Genomic DNA, 27,895 nt, shown 5'->3' with positions numbered 1-27,895 from the left:
CCTGCGCCCACTGAGTGAGGATCCTCAACACCCCGCTCGCCCTGCATAACTCTCCAAAGGAAAAAAGTCACCGCAACTTGCATCCACCAAATCAATCTTGCTCTGCTCACACCTCTGTCACCAAGTCGAACCACTCTGACAAATATTACTCCCTGTCCAGTTTCCTGCCATGTCGCGCCGTAAGACCCGCACTACCGCTGAAGAGACTCTGACTCCTCCGGAGTCTCTAGCTCCCGGCCAACTGATTGCCCGGGTTGTCAAGGCCAACGGCAAAGACCTCTACACTGTCCAGGCCCCCGACTCGTCCACGTTTCTCGTCGAACTCGAGGCCCGTTTCAGATCGACCATCTTCGTCAAGCGCGGTGGCTACGTTTTGGTTGACACGACCACCACGGCTGACCGAGACAACAAGATCCAAGGGGAAATCGTGAACATTGTCGGCGATGAAAAGTCCTGGAGGAAACAACCGTATTGGCCGCAAGAGTTCGTGAAGAAGACTACATTGGTAGACAGCGATGACGAGGACTCGCGGATGGGGAAACTGCCGCCTTCGGATGGTGAAGGCGAAAGCGAATGATTGTCCCCCTCAGCTCCTCAACTCCGCCGCAGTTGCTGGTGGAGGACTAATATGATCCACGGGTGGTGCAACAAGAGCGCACATAACCTGCAGCGCCAATTCGGCCACCACCGCCGCCGAGCTCACGTTGGTGCTCGGATATACCAGCCAGCAGTATTCCTGCACGGCCCAGTTCAGCAGTACCCAGACAGGGCCACCTGCCCTCCACAGAAGATATGGAGTTGCCCAGCCGAGATATGCAAAGAATTGGTAGTGCAGGCTCCGGGCGCACAGCAGCCCTATCACCATGCTTCCCAGCATTGTGTCCATCACAAAGGTTGGGGTGATCTTTTTCGAGATTCTCAGCTCCTCCGCCTCCTTCATGCCACCCAAGTACTTCTTGACAAACCCGGTCAAGTTGGAAGAACTGGGCTTGATCCACTTCGTCTGGCAGAACAAGAGCAGCAAGGAGGCGTGAAGGACCAGGAGGCCGACGGCAAAGTTGCGAGACAGAAAGGTCTCTTTATCCACAAATCTCCAGTTGACCGTCCACTTGTACAGGAATTGTCTCCCAAAGTCGAATGAGCGTTGGATGTAAGAGAGGCCTGTTCCCTCACCGAAGAAGGGCATGGACATGATAACATGGAGGACAAAGACATAGAGACCAGTGAAAATCCCGTCACCTGTACCAAGGGCCTGCAAGATGATAAATCCCACGGCAGGTGCAGCTAGCAATAGAGTCATTTTCACACCTAGTCCCAGTCCCCATATAACAGCTGCGCGTCCAAACTGGCGCCGTTGCATGCAGTAAATCGCGAGCCAAAGCCCCAGCGTAGCCCAACAGTCATTGAACAGCCTCAATAAGAATATAGAATGCATTCTCTTGCTCAACACCAACGGGACCAGAAGCCACGGCGGCGCGCCCACCCGTCTGTAACATGCAATCACCACCGCCAGCGTCACGAGGTATAGCCCGGCAAAGATGATCTGGGCACGGAGGATGTTGGTCCCCTGCTCGGTGAGGACGTAGAGGATTGAGTAGACGTAGAGATGGAGGGCCGGGTAGACGAGAGGGCCCGTTGGACCCGTGATTTTGGCATAGTTGCGCTCGCCCGAGAGGAACATGCGCACCTGGGCCATGTAGGTGGTGAAATCGATCTCGGTGTACGGCACCCGCCAGATGATGAGGCCGCAGAAGCCGACCTCCCCCAGTAGCAACAGGGGTGCTATCCATCTCGTGTGTCGAGGATCGGTGAGGAGGCCGCGGAGGTTCTTTACAGAGAGGTCCATTGGTGGCAGACAGACGAGGCGCGACGAAGCTCAGTCCGTAAGCAAGTCGGCAAGGAAAGGTGTCGAGAAGGGCGATGGAGGATTCCTCTCCACTATAATGAATCTGGTATCATTGCCGCCTCCATCATCATCGTCATCATCGTCATCGCCGTCGAGGGCAACGCGTACACAAAAGGGATTGTGCTCCAGTCTGCAAGAAATCAGGCTATTATCATTTTTTCTTTTTCAATCCGAGACGCGACGCAACATCTTTTCCCCATCGCCGTTCCCGATGTGGAACTCGTTGTCTCCCACCTCTCAATTAGTTCTCCCCGCACTTTTCCTCTCTCTTGGTGCCCTTTTTTCATCTCTACGACGTCATGCTCAAAAGCCTCAGTCCAGGTCGTCGATCGCTGATTTCATAGGCGATAGGGAGCTCCTTAGACCCCAGATCCGACTGCTCATACCGCGTCATCATCATGGATCTCATCTTGAGGAGACCGACTTATGGACAGGTGAGTCTCGTTGATATCGTAAGTTCCCATCAATCCCTCTATATCGGTGTTGGCTTGTCTCTCGCTATAAAGGACTCTGTGTGCATTGCTTCAGTACACACTCTCGCCCATTCAGAGCACCACGACACATCACGTCCCGTCTGTTCGTCCTCTCACGCAAGATGGCCCCAGAGGCCGAGTCCAAACCCGACCCGTCTGCTCCTCGGGCGCCTCAGGCCGAGCCTCACGACCTGAACTGCCTCACGATCTCTGAGCTGGAAGCCCTAGCCTACGAGCGCATGGACAAGCAGACACGAGACTATTACAATGAAGGCGCCGACTGTGGAAGCACCCTGTCCGAGAACATCTCGGCCTACGGAAAATATCGCATCCGTCCGAGGGTATTGCGAGACATTTCACAGATCGATACGACAGTGCAGGTATTCGGACACAAAAGTAGCACGGCTTTCGGCGTCGCACCGACGGCGATGCAACGGTTGGCACATTCGGATGGAGAAATCGCGACGGCACGCGCATGTCGCTCTCGTGGAGTTGTCATGGGCCTCTCGTCCTTTTCGACCAGCACTCTCGAAGATGTCGCCCAAGCTTGCGGGGACAACCCCCACGTCCTTCAACTATACCTGTTCGAAGAGCGCGAGCACTCCCTAAAGCTCATAGACCGCGCCAAGAAGGCAGGGTACAAGGCCGTGCTATTGACAGTCGACACGCCGATGCTTGGCCGCCGCAATCTCGAAATAAGGAACCAATTCAAACTGCCCGCCCACCTATCCATCGCCAATTTCGCGGAACAGGACGACGACACCGACACAGCGGTGGGCAAGGAGCACAGCAGGACCACAACCGCCACGGACGAGAAGAAAACCCCGTCGTCTCGCCGGCCGAAAATGCCACGCCAACGCCGCCCAAGCACGGCAGGCTACCACGACGGCCAGCGTCGCGTCCCGCCCAGCGGCCCCATCACGTTCCACACGCATGCGGCAAATCCGACGCTGTCGTGGGACGAGTCCATCCCGTGGCTGAAAGACGTGTGTGGTCCGGAGATGGAAGTCTGGGTCAAAGGGATAGCGACGGCCGAGGATGCCGAGCTCGCCGTGCGCCACGGATGCGACGGTATCGTTGTCTCGAACCACGGTGGCCGACAACTCAACGGCGCTCTCGCCACCCTCGACGCCCTCCCGGAGGTGGTGGCCGCCGTCAGAAAGCGCGTCCCCGTCCACGTCGACGGCGGCATCCGACACGGCACCGACATCTTCAAGGCGCTCGCCCTCGGCGCCGACTTTTGCTGGGTCGGCCGGCCCATCCTCTGGGGATTGGCGTACAAAGGACAGGAAGGCGTGGACCTCTGTCTGAGATTGCTGAGCGACGAGTTTCGCCTCTGCATGGGCTTGGCCGGCGTCACCAGGGTCGCGGACATTACGAGAGACTACCTCTGCAGAATCGACCGGGATGGGTTTGCGAGTCGATTGTGAAACTTGGGCACGAATCACACGAAATTGGCGGTGAAGAATGGTGAGGGAGAGAGAGTATCCCGAGCAGGTATCTGCGAGTTCATTCGGGAGCGAGCTCTACTGTCTCGACGACCTGGGTGGCAGTCGCCCTTCTCAGCTCTCCAGCAAACACCGCGATTGTCACATTTAACAAAAAACGTAGAATTTGCATGAGGGAAATCCCTAAAGGATGGGAATACCCGAAAGGAGAAAGGGGCTTCGCCATGTCATATGTCCATGTCAGCTACATTAGCCATAGAAACCAAATCCTAATCCCCATCATCTTGGGCAATTCTTGCATAAACCTCTGCCGCCAGCGCTTGTTCTTTCTGCACCGCTTGTTCCCGTAGAGCTAGCTGTCTGTGTTTTTCTGTCTGCATGTCTGCCTGTCTGTGTGTGTGTCTGTATTGCTGTAATTCTAGGAGCACATACGTACATGTCTTGGAAAGAATCTCCTTTCCTCTAATACTCATCTTTGTTGATTTTGTGTGAATTTTGCTCGTCTCGCCGTTTACCGATGGTGAATCAATTGCAGCCACCCACTTTTTTTCTCTTCGTCTTTGTTGCTCGGTCTTCGATTAGGGGTATCATCGATTCCACATCGCATGTTTTCGTTGCGCCAGGTTGTTAAAGCACCCCCCAACTCCGTGTGGCTTCACAAACTCACACAATTGTCCACGCGTCCTAGGCGTGAGGAATAGAATGTAGAGGAGTCAATATTGTCCTGAAAGTCAAGGTAATATCTTGTCCAGGTGAATCAGGACTACAGAAGTCATCATGAGGGTTTTGATAAATTCTGTTCGAGAATCAGGGTGATGCCAAACCCAATATCAGAGAAAAATATCATACCTGGATGGACGTTGCATTGATAAAAGCCACGACGGGCGCCGAGTCGCCTACCAATCTTCAATCTTTGGTGCCACAAACTTGACCGAGCCATTGTCATTGTACCCTTGTGTGCCCAGGAGTCCGCCGGTGAGTTCCCGCATAACCTGGTTGAAGTTGGTACTGTTGCGGATGTCGCAGCGCTTGCTTGCAGAAGAGGTATGGGCCACCCAAGCCGCGGTGGTTGTAAACCTCTTCAAGCACGAGGGGCAGGTGACTTGGCCGCCAATGTGCGCCGAGGACAGAAGATGTGCTTTGAAATCAGCGGGTGTCTTGAACTGACGCTTACATTTGGTGCTGGGACAAGAATACGCTTGTCCGATGGAGTCCCAGTACTTTTCAATCTCCAGCCCATTGCTCGTCGACACGATAGAGTGAGCGGGCATTCGGACGATGTGTTGGAGAGGAGCGCCTGAGTTCGGCCGCACCTTGTAGGCTGGCGGCACTTTGTCAAGCGTTCCAGAGGATGATGCCTTTCTGTCGTACCATGAGCCAACTTCACTAGAGTCGTCGGTCGGCGGTTCGGCCGTGGTAGCAACCGAATTTAGCCACCCTCTGACCAGTCCGGATTGGGTATCCTCTTTTGATGTGCCGACATCTTGTTGCGTGCTCCATGTGGGTTGGGAGATGTGCAACTTCGATATGGCTTCCGCAGCACAGTTATCAAGATCCCCAAGATCCCTTGTGACCTTGACACCGTGGTTGAACTGTTGTGGAGCGGCACTGGCATTGACTGCCTTCGAGTTTGCAGCCTCCGAGAGTGACGGGAAGTGCTCGTGTGACGCGGTCGAGATCGGTCCACCGAGGGCGTTGCTGAGCGATCGTCCTGCTTCATAACTCGCCATGTCCGCTAGAAGATCAGGCCGACTGTTGTTGGTGCCAGAACTCGTCTGGTTCCAGGTAGGTGGGTTGATAGCAAATGGATCCGTCTCTGCCTCCCACGCATCTTTCTGGATCTGACGTTCGGCTCGCTGCATCTGGAAATCCTGGAGTCTGATGACTTCACACTCATCTTTCTCGATATGTTGCATCAGCTCCGATGCCGACCTGCACTTCTGTCCACACCCAGCACACTCCATGCTCTGAGAGGAACGATGGTACTGCCAGCCCTCGTCAGCCACTGTTCAACTCGTATCTGAGAGCTGTACTTACAGTTTCTATATGAGCATCCCTGGCAATTGTACTCTTGAACTGTTTGGGTCAGCCTAGTCGATCTTTTTCTTCCTGCATTTTGTTCCATACCTCGCATGCGCAGACCGGGCAGCAGACTGTGATATCGTCAGTGACTAACGGCATGGGGCGAACAGAGGACAAGCCAACTCACTGTGGGCTGGGCTTCCGAGCTGATGGATGAAGAGGAACATGTCATTAGCACAGTCCACATCACAGAGCTTGCAGTACGAGTGTCTCGGATCTTTTTCCTTGTGCCGTAACATGGCCTGGCGGCTGTCAAAGTGCTTGAAGCAATCTTCAAAGGTGCATTTGATCTTCATGATTGAGGTTGCTGTGCCAGGGAATCACCAGCCGACCGGGTGAGTGAGTAGTGAGACGCAGGGCCACAGCGAGAGTATCCGATTTCGAGCTTGTGATCACAGAAGCAAAGGAAGAGAGAGGGTTGAGCGAAGAAGGACAGAATGGAACAACCCGAAACCAGAAGGTATTTGTATGGAAGAGGTTGATGGCAAGGGGACGGGAAAGTGAAAGAGAGCAAGCGGGGAAGAGAGCAAGCAAATTCCCGATGGCTGCTGGCAAATTGAATGTGGGCATCCAGTAAGGTGAAGCTATCCTTCTGGTCTTAGACACTTGCCTGCGTCTTGCCGACTGGTGGTGGTGCTGCTTTGTCTACATCGCACTCATCTACCAAAAAAAAGGCGTGACAAGTGAGAAAGGGTCTACAGCATCACTGAGGGCCTTGTTGTGCTTGTCTGTGGTGACAGGTTCATAAGACGCGCACTTGCTTCGCCCCATTCTTTCCCACCATAGATTTACGGTCAAGCACAGATTGTCCCTGCGTAGCCCCTTTCTGGAGAGTGGTGGTAAAGAATGTTGTGGTTCATTCATTCATTCATTCAGCCAGTCGTAACTCTTTCACACAGAGTATCCAAATTGAGTGACATCTAATGGTAAAGCTTGCCCGTTCATGTATAGACTTCTTCAGTCAGCGCATTCAAAGTCAGCCCTTCCTTAGCAATGTCTTCATCTGTGATTCGAATCAGTAGACGTCCAAAACAACATAGGGTATACCACTCACTCTGAAGAAAACATAATGGCATCTCCACAAGAGTACCCTTGACCTGACTTAGCAGTTCCTTCAGCTCCTGCACTCCCCCGGGGAAGTCAGCCCGGACTACATGGCCATACTCCACCCGGGGTGGCAGTTTGCTGGGTTTCCCTTGAGCTTCAGCATCGGCGCGCCGGTAGAAGAACTCATAGAACTCCTTGTAATCGGCCCATGTATTCACAAAGTCGTCAGGGACCGCGCGGAACGCCTTCCTGAAGACTTCGGTGTTCGTTCTCGCTCGACTGTTCCACAATGCCTGGAAAGTATCGCTGAGAGGATCTGCCACAACATTGTCTTCGGGTGAACCCCAATCATAAACATTGGGCACCCCGACGGGATCAAAGTTGGGGTCAGGTCTGAAGAAATGTTGTGGTCGGAGCAACCCCAGGTGTTTCCGGACCAGCTGTCTGCGCAGAGAGGCAGCAAAGCTGTTCGCCTGATATGGCTGGCCACTCATGTAGGATTGGATTGGCGTTGAGTCGTTGATCAGCAGAGCGATTTCACTATCGTGTGATCCGAGTTGGCTTCGGTCGTTTAGGTTGGCAGACCCTACAATGACAATTCGATCGTCCGCGATGAGACACTGTGGCCGGTTAGATATCTAATAACCCACTTGACTGGCAATATTTACCTTGGAATGGATGTATAGCTCTTCACTAACAAACGCGTCGAGCTCAGCTTCCGGAGGGCCGTCCCAAGGCACCGTGCGTATATCTTGGCCGCCGAGCATGTAGCATTCCGCCACACTGTCCCACCGACCACTTCCAGGAGTGGTCATTTGCTGGGCGGTGGTCTGGTACTGCTGGTATTGCGGGGCTTGAGATAGTTGAGTGGTCCCCGTCTTCTCACCATATTGTCCATAGCCTGCTCCCACAGCATCATCGTGTTGTTTCCGGGCGTCTTCGTATCTGACTCCGCTTTGCTGTTCGACTTGCTGCATGACATTGCCACAATTGATTCGGTCGTAGTTCCGGAGGTTGTAGAATCGAATATAATCCATGGGGTTGAAACCAGCCTGTGCAATCTTTTCCATGATACTGTGTCCACCACGATTAATGCTGTTATACTGGAACTCCATGATTGCTCGAGTGGCGAGTGAAGAATCGTCCCGCAGGTCGCCTGCAAATGCTGGCACCGCCGGAATGACCACAATGATTTTGTACTTTTCATTATTCCTGGCTGCTCGAATGATTCGTTCAACGATAGCCTGGCCGATCAAATTCTTGACGGGTTTCTGTTGATCGCCGGTGGCGGTGATGAAGAATTGATTTTCAATGTAGACAAAATGCTGACTGTTCCGAATCACATCGATGTATGCATTCTGGATAGATTGCTCGAGGGGAGTTCCATTGCTCCACGTTGTACAGCTCCGAAGGACTTGACAGGTCATGACGGGTCGTGGCTGGTTATATGGGCGCCCATAGGAGTCAGTACCACCAAGGTATTTGCCTTGAAGTTGGTGTGCTTTATCCCCAAGTCCACTTGAAACAACAGTGCCAATCGACGAGAGTTGCTGGCCCAAAAGTTTGCCCTCGGTTTTGTATTGGTCAAATCTGCCTCGGATGCCTCTTTCAGACTCGCTACCCTGTCCGTAATCACCGAAGCCTCTGCTCAACTCTTGCCCATATTCATCAAAACCACGAGCTTGTCCTGCATCGGCCTGCTGGTAAGCTTGATAGGATTGGTGCTGGTACGATGGTGGTGGCGATTGCTGTGACGAAAGTTCCGTCGGGCCTTGGTGATAGGGAGCATAAGCAGGCTCTGCACTGGGCGGTGGCGGATATCCTGGATAGGTCTGAGTCGGTCCGGTTGATGTTTGGGGAGGTGGTCCAGGAGGTGGAGGAGGGAAACTCTGTGGAAAAGCCTGGGTCGGTGGTTGTTGATAGCTCGCCCCAGTGTTCACTGGTTGCTGAACTGAGGGTACTTGCGGTGGGGGACTGGGGACTTGGCCGTAAGTACCTGTGGCTGGTTGTGGAGTTGCCTGTGGTGGAGGGCTGTACACTTGACTGTAGGGGTCAGAAGAAGCTGGATGCGATGCCTGCGAGGGAGGGGGAGAAGTTTGGCTGTAGACCCCAGCGGAAGTCTGCGATGGTGCTTGCGGCGGAGGTGGAGGCACCTGGCCGTAGGTACCTGTAGAGGTCTGAGGCGGAGCTTGGATTGGATTTGGTGGTTGAACTCCTTGGCCAACAGAGGGGGTGGTTTGACCATACTGTCCCTGCGAAGGCTGTTGGTGAACTTGTGTGCCCGAGATAGAAGCAATTGCCGCACCACCATATGCACCGGTGTCTGTTCCCGCTTGGCTTTGGTATTGGCCTGGCGTCGGTGTGTGTGGCCTGCCGGTTGTATGCCACGCCGGTTCCGTGTATGGTTGGCTTCCGGGAGGTGGTGCAAATCCACCAACCGGGGCAGGAGGTTGGGGTTGCCCTTGAGACTGTGGACGTGGTTGAGGTCGCTGACCTGGACCAGTCGGTGGGTGAGGGAAATCGTCAAGTAGTCTGTAGTAGCGTTGGTCTTTGCGGACATTGTATTTCTCGTCGAAGATGAAGTTCCAACGATCGACGAAGTGGTGGCGAAGGTCCTGGACGCAGGCTCCTTGCAGGCAAATGGCAATATCCGACCATCCCATCCTCGAGCTCTTGGTCCTGTCGAGCTTGTTCTGGAACGGTTGTGCAACATCGCTGAAGTCCATGACTCTGGCGTTATTGTAGTCCTGGCCAGGAAAGATGATATCGTTGATGTTCGAAGGATGTGCATCAGCAATTGAGTGCTGATTTGTATCCCATCTACCGAAACAGAGATCCAGGCCGCCCATGAACGCGATCCTGTCGTCAATCAAGCACAACTTCTCATGATGAGCCCAGTAGAGAACGACATCGTCCGTCACGCCATAAATTCCCTTGAGAGTATCTGCGCCAAGCTTAGAAATACCTGCAGCATCAAGCTTTAGAGCTTGGAGAGACGATATCAGGGACGATTGAGCAGTTTGAGCATCTGGGAGATGATCTGGGTGACGAAAGACTGCGATATTGGGATGTAGCTTCTCCAGTTCGTGTTTCGTATGTGCGGACGAAAGAGTCAAAGCTTGAGTGACCTCTTTATATACGATCACTTTGACCTTGACGCCACGTTGTGCTGCCCGCTGCAATGTTCGATCCAGCCTCCACTGTTCATTCTGAGTGGGTGGCCGACGAAGGTACAACTCAGGAGATAGCCACCAATCCAGGATCCAAATCGAGTGCTTTGCTCCTTCGAGTGCTTGACTAACTGCCCAGAAATAGCCACATCCGTCGACATACCACTTGACATCATTACCCGCCTTCTCTGAAGCGAAGCTGTCGTAGCGGTTTGGACCTGACGGGATGCCTTGCGGAACTGCCACACCAGGGTAACCTGCGTAACTGGCCTGTCCTGGGGGCGGCGGTCCATATTGCGTAGGGGGTCGATTGCCAGACCCTAACAAGTTTGTGACATCTGAGCCGATGTTATGAAGAGTACTATGCAACCCATCAAAGAGTTTCGACGTCAAATCAGGCCGACCTTGGGGTTGTTGAGTAGGCGGGCCTCCCGGATAGGCAGATTGACCGACCTGGGGATATCCTGTACCAGGACCTTGTTGCCCATAATACTGCTGGTTCGAGCCGGAGGCGGAGGCCGAGTAGCCATAATTCTGCGAAGAAGAACCACCAGTCTTGTACTTGTCGAGCTCGGATTTGAACTTTTTGAATGTGTCTCCCAGCATTGACCGATCAGTGCCATCTTGTCCACCCCTCCCGCGAGACTGCGAGTAGTCGTCTCCGTATGCGAGGCCGTCGTCATCCGGTTGATTTTGGTAGGACATGGTAACTAGTCGTGTACTTTTACCCGGCACTCGACTCCAAAAGGTGGGAGAGGGAGGAGGTCACAAATGGCGACCACAGGACTACCCTCAAGACTTCGGAAACGCTAGGGGTATCCAGCGGTGAACTCAAACGCGCTGCATTGTCATGGAGGAATTTGTTTCAGTCAGGGCGAGTGACTGAAGTTTCAGCTGATTCATGCCGTGTCAAGCAAGTGAAGCACATGCCAAGCTGGATTTGAGGGTGCCGGGTTCTCTGGGTGCATGGTAGAAGCCCAACCAGGCTGCAGTCAGCGTCCTCGCAACAACTCTCCACAATAACCGTGGCCCCAATAAGAAACTGGTTTCAGAGCTGCTGCGCCTCATGGCCCCGCGAAAACAGAGCACCCCTGACAAAGCTGCCCCTGGCTACAGATGGCAGTTGAAAGATGCTGCTTCTGGGAGCACCAGGCTATTTCCTCCTCGATTCACAGACTCGCGTCCTTCGCATTGGTACAGACACACCCCGAATGAAGCCACATGTCGAATGCTCTCTTCTCTCTTTCAGCGACCCTGCAACACCTGGAAACGCTAGGCGTGATGTACCTTCTCGGACCAACGGTGATGCTAAACCGCGCAATGAGATGACGGCAATTCTCCCGGATGATGGTTGATGCGGGGAGGGCAGCTTCAAGGCCCCTCTACCAAGCAGAAATACAAGTATTGACAGGTGCACATCTCCACAAGAGTCCTTTGTGGATTGGCTATTTAACTGCAGTGTCCTTTGCATCTCATTATGTCTCTGCCTCTGCGTCCTCTACAACGTCTCACTTCCACAGCTTTCAGGTCAAGGCCGAGCACTGTGTTGCGCCACGTCAGACTGACCCCGTCGCAATTGATCCGACCAGCCTCCAACATGTCTCTCGCAACTCTGGATGTGAGCTTTTGTGCCCTGAGGCCAAACGCAGGATAGCAACTGACATAACCAGGTGTCGCAACATCCAAACCTCCCCAAGTCCTCCGTAACTTTGTTCGAAGCCAAGGCGCAAAAGAAGGTGACCTTTGAAACGATTGGCAAGGAAATTGGCCGAGATGAGGTCGCGGTGGCGGCTCTGTTCTATGGGCAAGCAAAGGCATCCCCAGAAGATATCGAGAAGCTCTCGAACTATTTTGGCATTGACCATGCTACCCTTGAGGCACAATTGAGCGGGTTTCCAGACCGCGGAAAGAGCGTGGAGATGCCTCCAAAGGAACCGCTGATCTACCGCCTGTACGAGATTGTGCAGAATTATGGATATGCATATAAAGCAGTTCTGAACGAGAAGTTTGGCGACGGGATCATGAGCGCAATATCTTTCTCCACTCACGTTGAAAAAGAGGTTGACAAGGATGGCGTTACATGGGTAAGATTGATCTCGCACTTTACTCTAGCTCTGGGCTGACTCGACCAAGGCGAAAATTACCCTTCGAGGCAAGTGGCTTCCATTCACTCGCTTTTAGACTCGAAATATGTATGGGCAAAGACAAGAACCGACCTGTTGCAACTCACATACCATTGTGAGAGTGGACGAACCCAGACCACGCCAGAAATCCACGTCGAGACTCCGTTTGTTCTCCTCCTATGCCGGGAATAGCTTGGTTGTGTGTACAGTTCAACATTCCAACGCTTTGTGTGGAAAGAACAATACTAAGGGAGAACAATAATTAAGCCTCGTCCCCTTCTGCTCAGCCTTGCTGCCCGGCCTTTGTGTGGCGGTGATTACCAGCCATCAGCTACCGATTTGGGGTATGAGAGCGTGATCTCTTTCTGCTTGCTTTCAGTATTTTGGTCTTTATGCAGTATATTAGGTACAGTATTTATATTGCATTTCACTCTGATTAATCTGTCTCTGCCATACACACGTTCATTCACGTCCAACTACAAGTCACTCCTTTCAGCTCCTCAGTACCTCCACAAACAAGCCTCAACACTTTCCATCAAACACCATCAAAATGTCTGCCCAAATGTACAGCTGCATCGTCCAGTAGACGGGTGCCATTGCGTTCAATCTTCCCAAACACAGCCCCAAGCTCGATAACGGCAAAAACCCTGGGTCGCATTCTATCAAATACCCATCAAAATGTCCGCTCAAATGTACTCATGCGTCGTTCAATAGCGTGTCCCCTCGCAATGGCGGCGACCAGGGAGGTGCAGGCACCCTCTGACGATATCATCTTCGACATGCCTTCGCGTCGCGGCCGCTGGATCCCAACCAAGGAATCACGCTCTCGCCGGGCGTGAGGAGATCGCTTGCCATCTCCCATGGTTCGAGTGGTGGAGATTGACTTCGCTCGCCGTGCTGCTGAGCAGCGACATGTTCCTCCCTTTCTGTCCGTCGATTTTCAATTCGAAGATAACCCACATTTTTTACCCATATGATTGTCGCAAGACATTTTTTTTGTCAATTCCGTGGCACACTGTATCCTTCCCCTGTGGATTTTGTACGTTCGCCATCATGATTTGTGAAATACAGCGAGCAGAAAGAATTGGTGCTGGGGAGGGGCAACTCCCTCTCCTTCCACCTGTTTGTCCACTCTGCCATTTTCTGTCCTGGCTGGTCGGCTGCCAGGCGAGGTATAGCGAACATGCAAAGACAGTCTCTGTTGGACGCACTGGAGGCTTGCATATGTAGCAAATACCATTCAGTTCTATCTCACCTGTCTCCATCTTCCCTGATCATCTGCGTAGGTCCTGTTGTCATGATTTTGCACTCCATCTCGTTGCCTCCAACCCGTGAATTTGAATATAAATCTTTCCTAGCGCAACTGATCTCAATCACCTCTGTTTCAGGCTCTCGGTAACGGCATGTGGAGGAAAAAAAGAGCATAGCAGGAAATAGGACTTCGCAATGACAAACCAAACAAAAACAAAATCGACAGCTACAGGATTTGAACCTGTGCGGGCGAACCCAGCAGATAACGGAGAGCCTAGAAGGATTTTCAAGAGGCCCGTTCGAGTCTGCCGCCTTAACCACTCGGCCAAACTGTCTGTAACGGCCTGAAAATCTTTGACCCAGACACGTGGACATAATTCTGCTAAAATTTGATCATACAATATTATGATATGAAAATTAAAGCTGCTCCTAATGACATCACACTTGGCCTCATTACAGACCCAGACTCGTCCGTCGGAGCATTCGAGCTGATGGCGAAGAATACTATGATCTGAGCGACTTGCTGAAAATATCATGTGCAATCAGTATGGGATGCAGATGAAGTACGACAGCAGCTGCTAACCCAGCCTTCTCGCACCCCCCGTGCTCCTTTTCGGGATCTTTTCTCCAGCCGTCATGGCACCCTCCGATTCCGGGCCCGAGCAGGATCCTGCCCAGCGCAAGAAACTATTCGACGACTACCAGAGCTTCCTGCACACCTCGACGCTCGCGGCATGTTTCCTCGCACCCGCCCTGATCGCCCTCCCACCGCGCAAATTGGATCTCTATACCTTCTCATTGGCCGGTGCGTTTCTCGGGGCTACGAACTACCAACTCCGTGAGCGCACGGGGCTGGGGTACATGGGTCACGCGTCCAAGAGATTCGACATTGGACGGACTCCCCTCCATGATCTGGAGACTCCTGCTTCAGCACATGGAGAACAGCTTCGACGCCACGAACACATGGTGCCAGAAATAGCAGGGGATAATGGGTCCTCTGCTCTACAAATCAAAGCTCGTGAAGCTTGGGCGAATAGACAAAACGAGGATTGGAAAGAACGCCGGTTGAAAGAAGAACAGGAGAAACTCGAGCAGGGTGAAGGTTATGGGAACATGATTGTCGACCAAATATGGGAAGTCTGGAACCAAGGCGAGAAGAATGCCGACGAGTTGAAAGAGAGGGACGAGGAAGTGGTGCGGAAGCAAAATGACCGGGGCTGAAGGACTTCGATTCTTGCCTTTGTCCTATCTGCCCTGTGGTCTACAACCCGAGGTGCGATTTGATACGAATTCGAGATTCCATCCACAAGTAGGACATCTCCTTTGAGACACGGCGCGAAGCACGAGGTCGGCAGATCGTCTGCGGTACCTCAACATCACCGCCCGGCTCGCAGAAACTCGATACAAGGATCATCCACAACACTGTCTAATCGTGCTTGTAACCCGACATTGGCGTACCCCGACCAGCCTCATGCCCAGCACAGTCTTGGCCGTACCTCCTTGCATCCGCCTCAGCCTGGAAATCACGTACTTTAACGCCGTGTTTCAGTACCTCGTCACGGGCTCTTTCGCTGAGTTCCGTCTGTTCGTGGCGCTGTTTCGCCTCGCCGGCGCTGAGAATGATAGGAACGCGTGCAGCACCGGTCCGTCTGTGGAATGGGGTCATTTGAGGCCTGTTCGCCACATGGCCGGTGGTCACGCTGGCCATATCCACCTTTGGATAGGTGACCTTTATTGGTGGCGGAAAGACGCGGGTTACAAGCCGTGGTTTGTGCACTTCGCTCATATCTGTCGGTGTGTGGTCTGTCTGATTCAAATGGCGTGGATGTCTGTTCTCCGGTGACGGGTTCGGTCAGATTACCGTGTGAAAAGCTCAAGTTTGGTGTCGTGACGATGAGCGTCGATTGTTCCAGTCGACGACAGGGAGAAGGCTTAGGGTTATCGTAGCATGGCCTGAACCGTTGCATGAAAATTGGTGTGTAAATTCAATGCAGTTGATCCTGGACTGTAGTTTTATGGTCGGTGGATGATATCTAGCAACTCGCATGCAAGTTAGAGAAGAGCGGAATTTCGAGCCAGGGTACCTGGTTCAGAATTCAGTTGGGTTGCCTCTGACGTTCCAAACTCGACCGATTCGCCCATTTTATGCCAACTGCTCAGGTCGTACAGAAAAGCGGGAAAACGGAGATTGGCCCGGTTGGGGGTATGGAGGGGATAGTGTCAAGTTCGAGTTGTTCGAGTTGGGCGACACAACATGAATTTATACAGTGTACAGTGAGCCGGAGGCATGCGCAGCGTTTATCGTTGCGATTCTCCGGGAAGAAAAGGCGAAGAAAGTATCAGTATGCAACTGTTCCTCATCCTTGAAGCGTGATACAACATTCTTGGGCAATCTCCTTTCACCTAATGCTTTGACCCTCGGCGTTTCTTCTTGCTCGCTCGTCCGTTTGTACTGTTGTTATTTGACTCGGGTAGAGGTCTCTTGCCCTTCTGCGGCTGTGGATTCTTTGAGGGCGCTGAAGAAGGTGTCGTCGTTACGGGTTTTGGATCGTTGTTTTCCTTCCGTTTTTTGGTCCTGGGGCCCTTGATACTCCCAGTGGAATCACCGCTCTGTCTCTTGCGCTTCTTGTCCGTCTTGGCCTTTTTGCGCTCTTCCTTCGCCCGTGATCGTGCCTCGACTCTCTTCAGGAAAGAATCGTCCTCTTCCTCTTGTACCGGGTTATCTCGCTGGTCCTCGCCATGTTTTGGTCTCTTCCGCATGCGCTCGTTTTCAGATGTTGTGGCTGGTTGTATCTGCTCCCCAGAAACTTTCCGCTTGGGACCGTTCCTCGCCTTTACTGCGACAATAGGCTTCTCTTTGTAGAGTTGTTCGATTGGAGTGGGATTTGTGTCGACTGCGAAAAAGCCGCTGGGATCCAATAGTGGCTCAGCAGGCGTGGGGGCTTTTTGGCCAGCAGTAGAAGTAGGGATTGGGATGTCGAGGATTTCCGGCTCGGGAACCTTTGCATCCTCGGTGACTTGCTCTTCTCGCTTAGTGACTTCGGTCAAGGATTCGGTGGAAAGCTTGAACGTTGCAATCAGACTCTCAGTGGTGTTAAGACGTTCTTGCACCAGGTTCATAGTAGCACTATTGTCAAGACAGAATTTTCGCATCTCCGCCAACAGGGAAGCGTGAGCGTCGAGCAAGGCTAGGAGCGAATTGTGCTGATAGAAGAACTGTGGCCCTGGGTCAGTCTTGTACGCAAAGGCAGTTGTCTGAACTTTCCACCTACTTTTTGCCATGTTTTTTCGCCGACATCTGGGTCCATCCTGAAGGTACAGTCCGGCGCCCAGCTGGAGAGTAAAGTGTATAGACGAGTTTGGCTTTTTGGTAGAGAAAATAGTTCAAACAGTTTGATTTCTCCAATACCGAAAATGTGAGAATGGGACAGTAGATTCACCGTAGTTTTCGGTGAAGTTGCTACGGCAGAGCATACACCCTTCCGCCGTTTGCATGCCTGATCTTTGACTTCACGTCACACCTTTGTCTTCCAACTTACCATCACAGGTTCTTCAGAAGTCAACCCACTCAGAGATGGCAGAATAAAGACATGGGGAAACATTGCCCTGCTCACTCAGACGTGATGTGCACGCGCCCTGCAGGTCCTGTACTCACATAGTCCAGAGGACCTGGCGAAGAAGACACACGCGGTCCTGATGCCCAGAGGGCGCGGTTAAGACTGCAAGGACAAAGGCTAACTGTGGCTCTTGGCCCATGCTGCTCTCAAGATGGGAGAGACACAAGAGAGTCTCTCTTGGCCGTCAGCATGTTTGCATGAGGATGTTGTTGTCGTCTTGTGGAGTCGAATTGATCCAAGAGGTGTGGCAGTATTGAATGGCTCTCTATTGATGCCCTCTAAGGACATGAGTACAATATGCATTGGGGTCCATTCGAATACCGCTACTGCCATTGATCGTGCTGGCCTATTCACCGGTGGAGGCTACCCAGACTATTGTCGTTGCTCCTGCCGCCGAGACCACGGATGCACCCACCTCAACGAGTTTCCCTCCTCCCCTCCTCTTCTATCCACTCGCTTCATTTTCTTCTTCCTCTTCCTCTACTTTCTTCATCTCACTTCTCTTAATACAAAGGCTACAGCTTTGCTTGCTCAAGTTCCCTGCTGTTAGCTTCTCCTCCCTCTTATCATCCATCCTCCACTGCATCTTGGTTGCTCATTCTCATTTCCCCCTTTGCTGCTCTATTCATCGGGCCCCATCCCATTTCTAAACAACACCCTCGGAAGAACCACAAAGAGGCGTGGTCTGAAGCCCCTCTCGTGGTGACAGATTGAAGGCGAGTCTGTCCGTTCAGGAGGCTTCTCCACCGTGATGCCTGTGCCTTACTGTCAGAAGGATACTAATCAGTGAGATCCAGACTGCAGCAGCCATGTCTGACAAGCCCGCAACCCAGTCGGTCTCAAGCAATGCATATGCTGGCTATCATCAGTCAAGAATGCCGTACAATGCATCAGGCTATCCACAGTACAATGGAGGTAAGAGCTGGAGTCACTGTCTGAGGCACAAATTCCTCACCATGCAACAGCCATGAACATGACCAACTCCAATCCCCTTTCCAACATGCAGAACCTCAAGGCCACCCTGCCACCCTCTGCTTCGGTCGAGACTGAGATGAATGCAGTCAATCGTCCCGGATACAACAGCCCTTTGATGATGTTGCCGTCTGGTCAAGCCGTGCCACTCCCCAACTTCTACGGTCAGAACCAGACCTCAGCTGGAGATGCTTCCCAATTGCCCTACGTCCCCACTGGTATGTTTCCGAGCTTCATCGGAAATACCAGCATGGCAACAAGTGCTCTCCCAGGATATGGTTGGCCGTACAATCTTGCCTCCAATGTTGCCGGGTTTGATCCAGGTCGTCGAGGATCCTGGTCTTCCAATGAAGAGAATGCTTCCAACAACCAAAATGTGGCGCCGCAGGGTCAATCGGACTACTACAACTCCATGGCCTACCTGTCGACCACTCCTGCCAGCCAACACTACGTTGCTGGGCCCATTCAACCAATGAAGTGTCAAGACAACAAATCCTACGAGATGGTCAACCTTGATGAGCTCGTCAACCGTGACCCACAGATCCCTCGTGCAGTGCCCGCCATGTGGACCAACCAGGAGGAACTCAGCCTGGCCAAATGTCTTCAGAATCCCGAGGGCATTACCAACGTCTACATTCGTGGCTTCATGCCGGACACCACCGATGAAGATCTTGAACGTTGGGCTTCTCGCTTTGGTGAGATCGAGTCATGCAAGGCCATCATCGAGCAGGACACGGGAAAATGCAAAGGGTATGTTGCCCCGCCCAAGTGTTGTGCTTGCTAACAATGTCCAGCTTTGGGTTCGTCATGTACTATTCTCCCGCTGCTGCAGAGAACTGTATCCGTGGCTTCTTCCATCTTGGGTTTCAAGCCAGCTATGCTCAGGTATGTAGCACTGCCCTACTATGTCGTGGTCCTCTAACAATCCCAGAAATCTCGCAACTCCCGACTCAAGGACTTGGAGGATAAGAACTCTACCAACATTTATTGCACCGGGGTTCCTATTGATTGGAATGAATCAGTTTGAGTTCTCCCACCATGTTTACAGCTTCTACTTACCAACCTATCCAGGATCTGGCCAAACATTTCTTGCCGTATCACGCCGTCTCCACCAAGATCTGCCGCGATGCACCATCCGGAGTCAGCAAGGAAGTTGGCTTTGCAAGGTATTGAAAGATGCTTGGATCCATATGCGTGAACTTGTCTGATTGTCACAGATTCGAAACACGTGAGATCGCAGAACGTGTCATCAAAGAATTCCACTCTGTCCTCAACGAGCGTGATGGCATCAAATTGTTCCTCCGCTTTGCCGACACCAAAGCTCAGAAGCAGCTCAAACAACAGAGTCAAGAACGTCGCAACTGGCGCAGCCGCGAATACAGCTACTCGGTTGAACACACTCCATCTCCAACTCTGTCTCGATTGCAGAACGTGAACAACCACATCAGTCCGAATGGCAGTTGGCAGTCTCCGGCTGGAACTACCAATGGCTTCACTCCAGCGACGTCAGTCTCTCCGCCGTAAGTCTGGCCTTGCTGCCCAAGCTCCTTGGTCCTTCAGCCAACTAACCACGCATCCTGCAGTGAGCTTCCGGGTGTCAACAACAAGACTGCGACCATGATCCGCAACTCCACGTCGACTTGGCCAATGCAGGGGGGACTGCAGTCGATTACCAACTCCACCACTGTTAGGACCAATCTTCCAGCAGCCCATCCTTACATTGAAGTCCCGCCAAAGTCTGCGGCCGCAATTGCAATCATCCCAGACAATGGAAACATCAGCAAGAAGACCAAGACTCCAAGTCCAAAGAAGGTCACCATTAGAATTGAGCCAGCCAGCGGCAAGGAGAACTACACCGCCACCACTCCGCAATCTTGCAAATGAGCCAGCTACGCCAACGCCGCCAAGGACATCTGTTCCCGCATGCTTCCAACAATTTTTGGCGTGCATTTGTTCTTGGTCTGCTGGTACTATCCATCTTGATTCCTTTTGCTCATTCTTGCCTCGAGCATGCGCACTCATTCCCTGAAGCATGCATTTTTGCCACCTCAACATATACAAAGCATGAAAAGAGACGGCATTCATTACTCATGTACAGCAAGACATTCATCATGGTGTATCGATGAAAGGAAAAACATGGGTCAGGCAATATGTTGATAATACAGGTGTAGGAGGAGGAGCTGAGATCGGTCTAAGTCTTGACAGTTTGTATTCGCTAGCTAGCATGTAGTTACTTGAGAGACTGAACTCACAATGCATTCAGTTAACATACGGCCTGTTGCCTGTGTCACTTCCTCTCACATCTCGTTGACAAATAGTGTTGACGACTTCGGAGTGATGTAAATATGTGGTTCTTTCGAAGGATAAACGCTCGCCCAATTTCGCAGCCTTAGACTGTGCCGGTTGTGCGGGGACACGATAGACAGCCAACAGCAGAAGGGAGGGAGGGACAACTCCAGATTGCTCGTCAACTAGCCGTGTCTGCGATATGCCGACAGGTGAGAGGTGCCTGGCTGTGGAAGGTCTTGTGTGATAAACTTATCGCCAGGTTGAGCGTCAGAGGAGACGAGGCTGTGGCGAAAAAGGGGCCGCTTTGTTCCGTACACCACGTGATCATGAGTGACTACAAGCGCAGGACTGGAGTGGAGTGAGCCGAAGTTGGTACTTGTACTCGGTATAGGTATTCAAACTTGGAAGTCATTGTGAGATTTTCATGATTTTGTGTAAATGTACTTTGTTACCTAGGGTATGTAATGTGTATGATATGTACGCAGCGGTGCTACCTCTTGATGCGACGCGTATCTGGCCAGCCTCGTAATGTCACGACACTTCCCTTGTGAAAAGTGCAGCCCCCGATCGGTCGCTTGAAACCGACGCCCTTGATGCTTCCCGCGGTGCAAGAGACCGATAACTTGTTTGTTGCACCTCCGACAAACTAAAAGTGACTAGCTTGTCCTCCTCTACCGCGAAGTCTCAGGGATTGAACAATGCAGGTTCGTCGGCTTCGGCTCCCGCTTCCATTCCCGCTGACGAACTAGGTGTTTGAGCAGGAGAACTGTCCCATGTGTCCGCCTCTCTGGCTTGAGGCCACTCGTTTCCTGTCCTCATCACTGCAGCCCAGTCCAACTCTTCGGGGAACCACTTATCTCTTCTTACTGTTTTCTTGTTCCCGCCTTCCAAGGCTGCCCTTGCTGCTCTTGTACGCCGCTGTCTCTTTATCCCTTGCTGACTTGACCCGTGCAGTTCGTTTCGAACCTGCTCAAGTCGTTGATCGTGAGACACGATGTAGCGGATGTAGGGAGCGACTTCTGTCACAAGTGAGATGGCGGATGGATTATCCAGGGAGGGTGCTCTACGCCCGGGCGAGCTGGGGAGGCCGATACGGGATTCTTCCAAAAGAGGTTCGAACGCTGCGCACATTGATGATTGAAGGGTCGTTGATTCGTTCAGATTACCGAGGTACAGGCGGACGACTTCGTTCCTGTGGAATGTGTGGTCGCTCACAGCGGCAGCAGCTGGATTGGAGCATTTCCATAATGTGCTTGCTATCACGGGTGTTATTGTGTCATCGACCAGATCCATTGCGCTTCTCGCCTCATAGAGGGTGAGCAAGTCCTCCAGCGCTGAGCCATGGTTCGCCTCGGTGCTGATTGAGCACGTATCGTCCCGAACCCAGTCCTGTGCCGGAATATCCAGATTGTCCTGGGAAAAACGAATGAGATCTTCAACGTCGTCAAATTCGGCTGGCAAGAGATCAAGCCCGTTGGTGACAGTGTCTTGACTGACAATTCGTGTGACTGAGCCATCTGACATGACTTGGGACTCGCCGTTAAAAGGAAGCATCCAATCCAGACCTCCCTGTTGAGATCCGACCGTCATTTGGCACCAGAGATTGAGTTCCATGATTGACGCACGGAGATCTTGACCTTTGGTAAGATAGAGGTTCTGCAAGACTTCTTTGCTCAGAAGATGTCCTTCAGCCGCACATATTGATCCCAGAAGCTGTACAGCCAAATCCTGTTGGGGAATGTCATATCGCAAAACGGCAAAGAGGTCTAATTCGGCCATGGGCACGGAATCGACACTGTTGCATGTGAGGATGACAGGTCGCTTGGAGGTCCGGATAAGTGATTGAACGCCACTCCAAAAGGCTTTATCTTCTTCATACAGAATGTCGACCTCTTCAAACAAGACGAGAGATTGTTTCTGCGACTTGGACTTAGTTTCTTTGGTCTCTTTTACTTCGCCAATTTTGGACTGTCTGCCACCCTTTCTGCGACCCATAGTATCTGCTGTGGAATCCTGGCTGTCCGTCAAAGGCCTAGAGGTGGAGAAGACTGCGTCACTGTCCTCCAACGACAAACTTGACCTTCGGCTGGACGTGTCTTGGTGTTGAACCAAGTGGTTTTGTGTCATATCCCCTACCTTGTCTTGGATGTCCTTTGCACTTCGTCGCATACCAGGATGGATCTCAAATACCTCGAACCCAAGTTGTTGTGCCACGGCAAAAACTGAAGCAGTTTTTCCAGAGCCTGGAGGGCCTGTGAGGAGGATCGCATTCTTTCCATTCGCGATCGAACGGGTATCCTCGTCGTCTGAATATGCAATGAAGTCGTCCATCCCTTCCGACTTCCTCTTGCGACGCTTCTTGGGAGTCAGAGGTTTCGCCTTTGGTTGTAATTTGCCAGTCTGAACTTGGTGCACTCTCAGATTACTCAGCCAATCATGTAGAGCTTTTCCTTGTGGTTCTAAGACCTCTTGCCAACAATTCGGTGCATATTCATGGCACCAAAGCTGGGGTCCCGCGGCCATGCCCCTGTCAAAAGAACTGCGCGTCGATTCAACCACTGCTCCTAGCCGGGAAATTGAGGCCGATTGATGTTTTGATTGGTGGTCGATCCCATAGAGCGTTTCAGTGAGTCTAACGAGTTCTTTGCTACCCATGATCTTTCGCTCAGGTATGTGAATGGGCCTACCGTTGACATTCTGCTTCAAGCGCCTTGAAAAATTCCAAAGGATGTCTTCGTCCGCATTGACACGCAAAGAATGTTGTTTGAACTTGGGCCGCGACAGAGAGAGAGTCCAAACCGTGCCTGCACCACGTGGAGCATGACTTGGTAGTACGTGTTGGATGTTGGTCGGAGGCCAAACAGGTAAGAGCACCGGCGCATTTTTGTTGTGAACTGTCCTCCTCGATTCGAAGATAATGTCTTTCCAAGGCTTTGGTGCCTTCGACCTTGAGGTAGTCTCGTCTTCCGAGGGGTTTGCAACAGAGGATGTCTCGCTTTTGAGGTCAGACTGCTTTTGACTATTGCCTGACAGTCTTCCCAGAAAAAATGGGTGCGTTGCCTTACTCACGACAGGGTGGTGGGGTGCTAGCTTTCCCTGAGCTTGCGGGCCTTGAATGCGGCTCTTTTCAGAGTTGTGGGACAAGATGTCGTTGATCTTAGAACCGGAGTCCGGGGCCGAATATGACAACGTAACGCGCAGTGAGGAGACCAATTTTCCCTTCTTCATTTCCAGTTTCTTAGATCGACGGGCAGTCTTTTTTGCGTCACCGCTCTCCCCACCTGTGTCGGTCGTAATACTCCGTGACGCACGCTTAGGCGATTTCTTCGGCGAGAAGATGAGCTTTCCGTGACCACTTCGCATCATCTTGTTCCTTTGAGTAGAGCCGCGTTCGCTCTCCTTGGTTGAGGGGTCGTCCATTGTGTTATCAGGGGGTCGATGGTGACGATCAGGGGATTTTGTGAGGTCGATTTCAGCTGGGTTTGAAGAAGAATTAGGAGAATGTCGACCGTCAGGAGTCGTCCTTTGTGATGTGATACAACCCTCTGCGGACAATGTCGCTTGAGATAACTGAATTCTACTTCCATTGTCGCTCAAGAAAGGTCGATCAGCAACTGTCTGATCCTCAGCACAATCGTGAGGTGGTTCGATATCATCACATGTCTGTGCTGCAGCCTGGAGCTGGTCCTGCCACGTCATCTGGTTTGTGTGTGAAGTCTCTGTTGTCTCGGTGAGTGGATGCACAGAGCTGGCAGACACTCTTCGTCTTTTTATTCTAGTGTTTTCGTGTTCAAGGTCGTCTCCCTCTTCCACACACCATGTTCCACTAGGGGCAGCCTCTGTTGCCTCTGTGCGTATAACATTGCTGGGATTACAATTCTGCTCTTCATTGTTGTTGGGGGGTCCATCTTCGACTGCGCCATCCAACCCTCGAATTCTGGGGAGAGGGCATTGAGATGAGGAATCGTTGGGTGCGGCGGCTATAAACAGCATCAGCATGTGGAATCCCCGGAAGGATATGATCGCGTACCTTTCCTAAAGAACGGATGCATATGGGATCGATGTTCTGGGCCAGCGCCATAGTCAAGCAGAGTTGCCATTGACCTACAAGTCAACTTTTGGAAGACGGTGGTGTCATGAAGTCTAGATTCCGCTCAGACTAGTGAATGGACCGATGAATTCGTCGTCGATGAATCAATGAGCCGTGGCCAGCTCCCCCCTAAGACAACTGAGAGATGGTATAGGATCGAGGTGCGCGTGGTCATGATGTATAACTCGATTACCGGAAGCGCGTCCGTGACGCGATTCCCATGCCCAGAAATGGGGGGTGCACCTGTAAATGCCTTCCAGTCGCTGATAGGCTTGTTTAGGCGGAAGATCGGCCACTAAGCAGGCCCTGGTTAGGGAAGTGCTTAGCGAGACTTATTACCATTTGGGACTTGGACGGAGGAACCTCGCCGCCCTCCGCAAAAATTTTGTGGAGACCATCTCAAAACTTTTTGTCTGCACATCAAGTTCTACCTAGCATCACTACAGTACTCATGCTCCAGCCATGGAAATCTCAACACCCCATGTGCTAGCGAGACTGCCTCGTCCTGCTAGGCATGACGCCAACCCTCGTTTTGGCACTGTGTATGCTGTGCGCGACGGACTGAAGAAGCGCAGGAAAGAGATTTGCGTGGCCGTGGATGGAGACTCCCTCGGGCTGTATGAGGTACCATTACATTGTATCCTTGCACAAAACAAGCTGCTGACAGAGGTTCAGATCCAAAATGGAACGATCCTAGCCTCTTATCCCGTGCCTCCTACCACACGTTATTTTGGCCCACCATGTTCAATTCGCGAAGAATCGCTGGGGCAAATCCGTCGAAGGACATACTGTGCGACAAAGCGAGACACATTACGCATCGAATCTTTCCAGAGCTCAGGGGATGACACAGTCCGCGCCTCACAGTGTGTGAGTGTAGCATTGGATGAACAAGAGTACCCTGTCGTACTGCTTGAAGTTCTGCTTAGAGGTCGAGAAAAAGAGCTGTTGGTGGTCCAACAAAACGGTACCCTAACAAGTTTCTCTGAAGAATTGAACGCCACATTATTCAAGGGCGCTCTTTGTTCCAAACGACATCCAAACATCAAAGTACTTGCTGTTCAACATCTTACTGGTTCGGAAGCCCTGAAGACTGTTCTAAAGCAGAGGCCAGATCTGCTCAGCGAGGTTGCTCCAGCTGGTTCCTACTTGGCGGTCGCATATTGCAAAACCGAGCATTCGGCTAATCCCAACAGCGTGTTCTACGGTGTCTGGTCAGTTGAAACAATCGATCGAAATCTGGCTGCTCATAGGGTATCGATTTATCCATTGTTCGACCACGAACTGTCGTTGGGAGGAAACAACTCCAAGTCACTTTCGCCGAAGGATCGATCTTACACCTTTAACCTCAGGGCATCGCATCTATTCCTTCGTGCCGGAGAATCATTTTACTCGTATGATTTGACCGGCCTAGTACCTTCATTGTCTTCTGCCCTACACACGAGTCTGAACTGCTCTTACGAAATCATGGCCATTTCTCCCGCGTTCGCCATCTGCTCCTTTGATGAGTCAGTTCAGCTTTATGACCTCAAATTTCAGTCCGTTCAGGCTCAAATTGACGCGAGAAAGGGGAATCTCAAGCGGAAACGCATGAGAATGGCCGTCCAAGATCGGAGTGGTCCCATCGAATTTGTCGCATACTATCCCCATACTGCTCGTGTCATCGGATGGAGGCGTCATCAACTCCTTGCAATAGATATTTCTGGTAGCTCATCAAAACGACTACTGGAAACCGGAAGCAAACTTCTCCAAAACGTCGGACGCGGTGTCAGTAACCACGAGACTCTGCCTAGTGCTCTCGATGGGCGGTTGTCTGCGATCGGCTCCGCAACTATCATTCCGGAGTCTCCTGTCGGCTGGCAGCCCGTCAGACAACGCCTTGACCAGCTCGCTGGGACTGGCGATGTCGCCGGCTTCGAAAACGCTGTCATCAACGACATTCGGCAGGCTATCATGCAGTCTTCGGCTCGCGGAGGACCCAGTGAGGACTTGCCTCTGGATCGTATGGCGGTCCCAGACTTCAAGATCAACTATCTTCTGTCGAAGATCTTCCAGGTAGCCGCGACGTCAAATGCGCAAGACAACGCACCCAACCCCACAGAGACGCGATTGGAGATCCGGATACCGTCATTCAAACTCATCCTATGGTTGTGCCGGGTAGGGTTGCTGTCCGCCCAGCACCTGGGGATTGCAATTTCGAGTTCCCCTTCTGGGCCTGGGTTGACGAATGTCGGCGTACATGCGGTTGCACGAGCTCTCCTCGAGGCAGATCCGTCGTATAACTTGCTGGCAGAGTGTCTGGAAAGTGGGTTCAGTCCATATGTGGAGGAGCAAGCGGCGATAGTTCAGCTTCTCATCCAACAGGCTCTGGCTACGTCGTCTGGGGCCGCGGTTCCTGACGCAGACCGCCGAACAGACCCGGTGGAGACTGACACTCCCTTACCTCTCGCCGGCCCGCAGGTTCAGGCACTGGCCGTATCAGCGACAGACACTCCGTGGCTACCTCCTCAACTTCAAAGATCGCTAATCGAAGCGCTGGATAGACTCGGCGTTGCTGCGGCTTCAGTTATTTCCGTCAACTTAAAAGCTTTGCTCTCCCACACCGAAGCGCTGGCTCTCATTCAGTTCTTACGGCAGCAACTCTTCCAAGGCGGTCACACGCGCTCCTTTCAAAACTTGAGTGTGAACGCCGACTCTCTACCAACTGTCAAGCTCACTGCTAGTATCAAGATATTGTCAGCCTGCGTCGACACCATTGGACCTCTCGGCTTCTTTGAGACTCTAGATCACGAAGATTTTATGGGCAATATTATACCCGACTTGGTGACGGAGATTACACATGCCAGACAGAGCCTGGAAGACGTGGCGGAGTTGCAAGGGATTCTCCGCGAGACGTTGAGATACCAGGAATCTATGCGAAAGCAACAAGCTGCCGGCGCCCGTGTGCCTTTCTATGGAACTGGATTACCAGCCCCTAATCAGCGTCCGGGAGCCATCGTGACGCTGTACTCGGAGACTGCCGAGGGGGAAGAAGACCTGCAACCTGGTCCAGGTCTCCCGCTGAGCCTGAAGGTCGAGAATGTAGTCAGCGCAGTGAAGATCAGGAATGGTGGTGGCCAATTAAAACATCGGACCGTCAGGCAGAAAAAGATGCTCGAGAGGAAAAATAAAGGCCGGTACTCGTTTGAGCGACTGGCTTTGTGAGATAGGTACTCGGTAGAGCTTTGAAAATGTGATGGCGGATCCGAGGACTCTGGATAATCATGTCTTATACTCCGTAAACCTTCTGGCCATTTCAGGCTGGACTGTAGTAGAAGCGAGATATCAGATGGCCGAAATGGGACAAAAGCGTATGCAGCGGATTCGGCGTGCCATTGGCCACTGACTATTGACGGGCCTAGCCTCGTTCCAGCCCCATCGCAGCCCCATA

The 27,895-nt window shown here is 52.2% G+C and overlaps 12 protein-coding genes and 1 non-coding gene across 13 annotated transcripts; 6 read left to right on the top strand and 7 right to left on the bottom strand.

Annotated features, from left to right (window-relative positions):
• Window positions 1-169: 169 nt before the first annotated feature.
• On the top strand, window positions 170-577 carry Z517_05041 (uncharacterized protein; the record flags this gene model as incomplete). The annotated part of the gene is made up of 1 exon (XM_013430368.1): window positions 170-577. The coding sequence occupies one exon, from the start codon at window positions 170-172 to the stop codon at window positions 575-577; it is 408 nt and encodes a 135-aa protein (XP_013285822.1).
• A 9-nt stretch (window positions 578-586) lies between these two features.
• On the bottom strand, window positions 587-1,846 carry Z517_05040 (uncharacterized protein; the record flags this gene model as incomplete). The annotated part of the gene is made up of 1 exon (XM_013430367.1): window positions 587-1,846. One exon carries the CDS (start codon window positions 1,844-1,846, stop codon window positions 587-589), a length of 1,260 nt encoding a protein of 419 aa, XP_013285821.1.
• A 655-nt stretch (window positions 1,847-2,501) lies between these two features.
• Z517_05039 (uncharacterized protein) lies at window positions 2,502-3,809 on the top strand (the record flags this gene model as incomplete). Its single annotated transcript, XM_013430366.1, has 1 exon — window positions 2,502-3,809. One exon carries the CDS (start codon window positions 2,502-2,504, stop codon window positions 3,807-3,809), a length of 1,308 nt encoding a protein of 435 aa, XP_013285820.1.
• Window positions 3,810-4,723: 914 nt separating this feature from the next.
• On the bottom strand, window positions 4,724-6,205 carry Z517_05038 (uncharacterized protein; the record flags this gene model as incomplete). The annotated part of the gene is made up of 4 exons (XM_013430365.1): window positions 4,724-5,812; window positions 5,865-5,903; window positions 5,955-5,980; window positions 6,037-6,205. The coding sequence occupies 4 exons, from the start codon at window positions 6,203-6,205 to the stop codon at window positions 4,724-4,726; spliced, it is 1,323 nt and encodes a 440-aa protein (XP_013285819.1).
• A 645-nt stretch (window positions 6,206-6,850) lies between these two features.
• Z517_05037 (uncharacterized protein) lies at window positions 6,851-10,831 on the bottom strand (the record flags this gene model as incomplete). The annotated part of the gene is made up of 3 exons (XM_013430364.1): window positions 6,851-6,912; window positions 6,964-7,576; window positions 7,625-10,831. 3 exons carry the CDS (start codon window positions 10,829-10,831, stop codon window positions 6,851-6,853), a joined length of 3,882 nt encoding a protein of 1,293 aa, XP_013285818.1.
• Window positions 10,832-11,723: 892 nt separating this feature from the next.
• Z517_05036 (cyanate hydratase) lies at window positions 11,724-12,307 on the top strand (the record flags this gene model as incomplete). Its single annotated transcript, XM_013430363.1, has 3 exons — window positions 11,724-11,744; window positions 11,797-12,210; window positions 12,260-12,307. The coding sequence occupies 3 exons, from the start codon at window positions 11,724-11,726 to the stop codon at window positions 12,305-12,307; spliced, it is 483 nt and encodes a 160-aa protein (XP_013285817.1).
• A 1,413-nt stretch (window positions 12,308-13,720) lies between these two features.
• Window positions 13,721-13,835, bottom strand: Z517_05035. Its single transcript has one exon. It is a non-coding gene; the product is annotated as a tRNA-Ser (tRNA).
• Window positions 13,836-14,136: 301 nt separating this feature from the next.
• Window positions 14,137-14,721, top strand: Z517_05034 (uncharacterized protein; the record flags this gene model as incomplete). The annotated part of the gene is made up of 1 exon (XM_013430362.1): window positions 14,137-14,721. The coding sequence occupies one exon, from the start codon at window positions 14,137-14,139 to the stop codon at window positions 14,719-14,721; it is 585 nt and encodes a 194-aa protein (XP_013285816.1).
• Window positions 14,722-14,926: 205 nt separating this feature from the next.
• On the bottom strand, window positions 14,927-15,286 carry Z517_05033 (uncharacterized protein; the record flags this gene model as incomplete). The annotated part of the gene is made up of 1 exon (XM_013430361.1): window positions 14,927-15,286. One exon carries the CDS (start codon window positions 15,284-15,286, stop codon window positions 14,927-14,929), a length of 360 nt encoding a protein of 119 aa, XP_013285815.1.
• A 617-nt stretch (window positions 15,287-15,903) lies between these two features.
• On the bottom strand, window positions 15,904-16,808 carry Z517_05032 (uncharacterized protein; the record flags this gene model as incomplete). Its single annotated transcript, XM_013430360.1, has 2 exons — window positions 15,904-16,716; window positions 16,773-16,808. 2 exons carry the CDS (start codon window positions 16,806-16,808, stop codon window positions 15,904-15,906), a joined length of 849 nt encoding a protein of 282 aa, XP_013285814.1.
• Window positions 16,809-17,926: 1,118 nt separating this feature from the next.
• Window positions 17,927-19,973, top strand: Z517_05031 (uncharacterized protein; the record flags this gene model as incomplete). The annotated part of the gene is made up of 7 exons (XM_013430359.1): window positions 17,927-18,032; window positions 18,083-18,839; window positions 18,884-18,974; window positions 19,021-19,110; window positions 19,161-19,255; window positions 19,307-19,609; window positions 19,673-19,973. The coding sequence occupies 7 exons, from the start codon at window positions 17,927-17,929 to the stop codon at window positions 19,971-19,973; spliced, it is 1,743 nt and encodes a 580-aa protein (XP_013285813.1).
• A 1,089-nt stretch (window positions 19,974-21,062) lies between these two features.
• Window positions 21,063-24,377, bottom strand: Z517_05030 (uncharacterized protein; the record flags this gene model as incomplete). The annotated part of the gene is made up of 1 exon (XM_013430358.1): window positions 21,063-24,377. One exon carries the CDS (start codon window positions 24,375-24,377, stop codon window positions 21,063-21,065), a length of 3,315 nt encoding a protein of 1,104 aa, XP_013285812.1.
• A 553-nt stretch (window positions 24,378-24,930) lies between these two features.
• On the top strand, window positions 24,931-27,669 carry Z517_05029 (uncharacterized protein; the record flags this gene model as incomplete). The annotated part of the gene is made up of 2 exons (XM_013430357.1): window positions 24,931-25,092; window positions 25,144-27,669. The coding sequence occupies 2 exons, from the start codon at window positions 24,931-24,933 to the stop codon at window positions 27,667-27,669; spliced, it is 2,688 nt and encodes an 895-aa protein (XP_013285811.1).
• Window positions 27,670-27,895: the final 226 nt, after the last annotated feature.

Source organism: Fonsecaea pedrosoi, assembly GCF_000835455.1.
Source record: "Fonsecaea pedrosoi CBS 271.37 unplaced genomic scaffold supercont1.3, whole genome shotgun sequence".
In the NCBI taxonomy this organism is placed as follows: Eukaryota; Fungi; Ascomycota; class Eurotiomycetes; order Chaetothyriales; family Herpotrichiellaceae; genus Fonsecaea; species Fonsecaea pedrosoi.
This window is presented reverse-complemented; position numbering and strand designations above follow the sequence as displayed.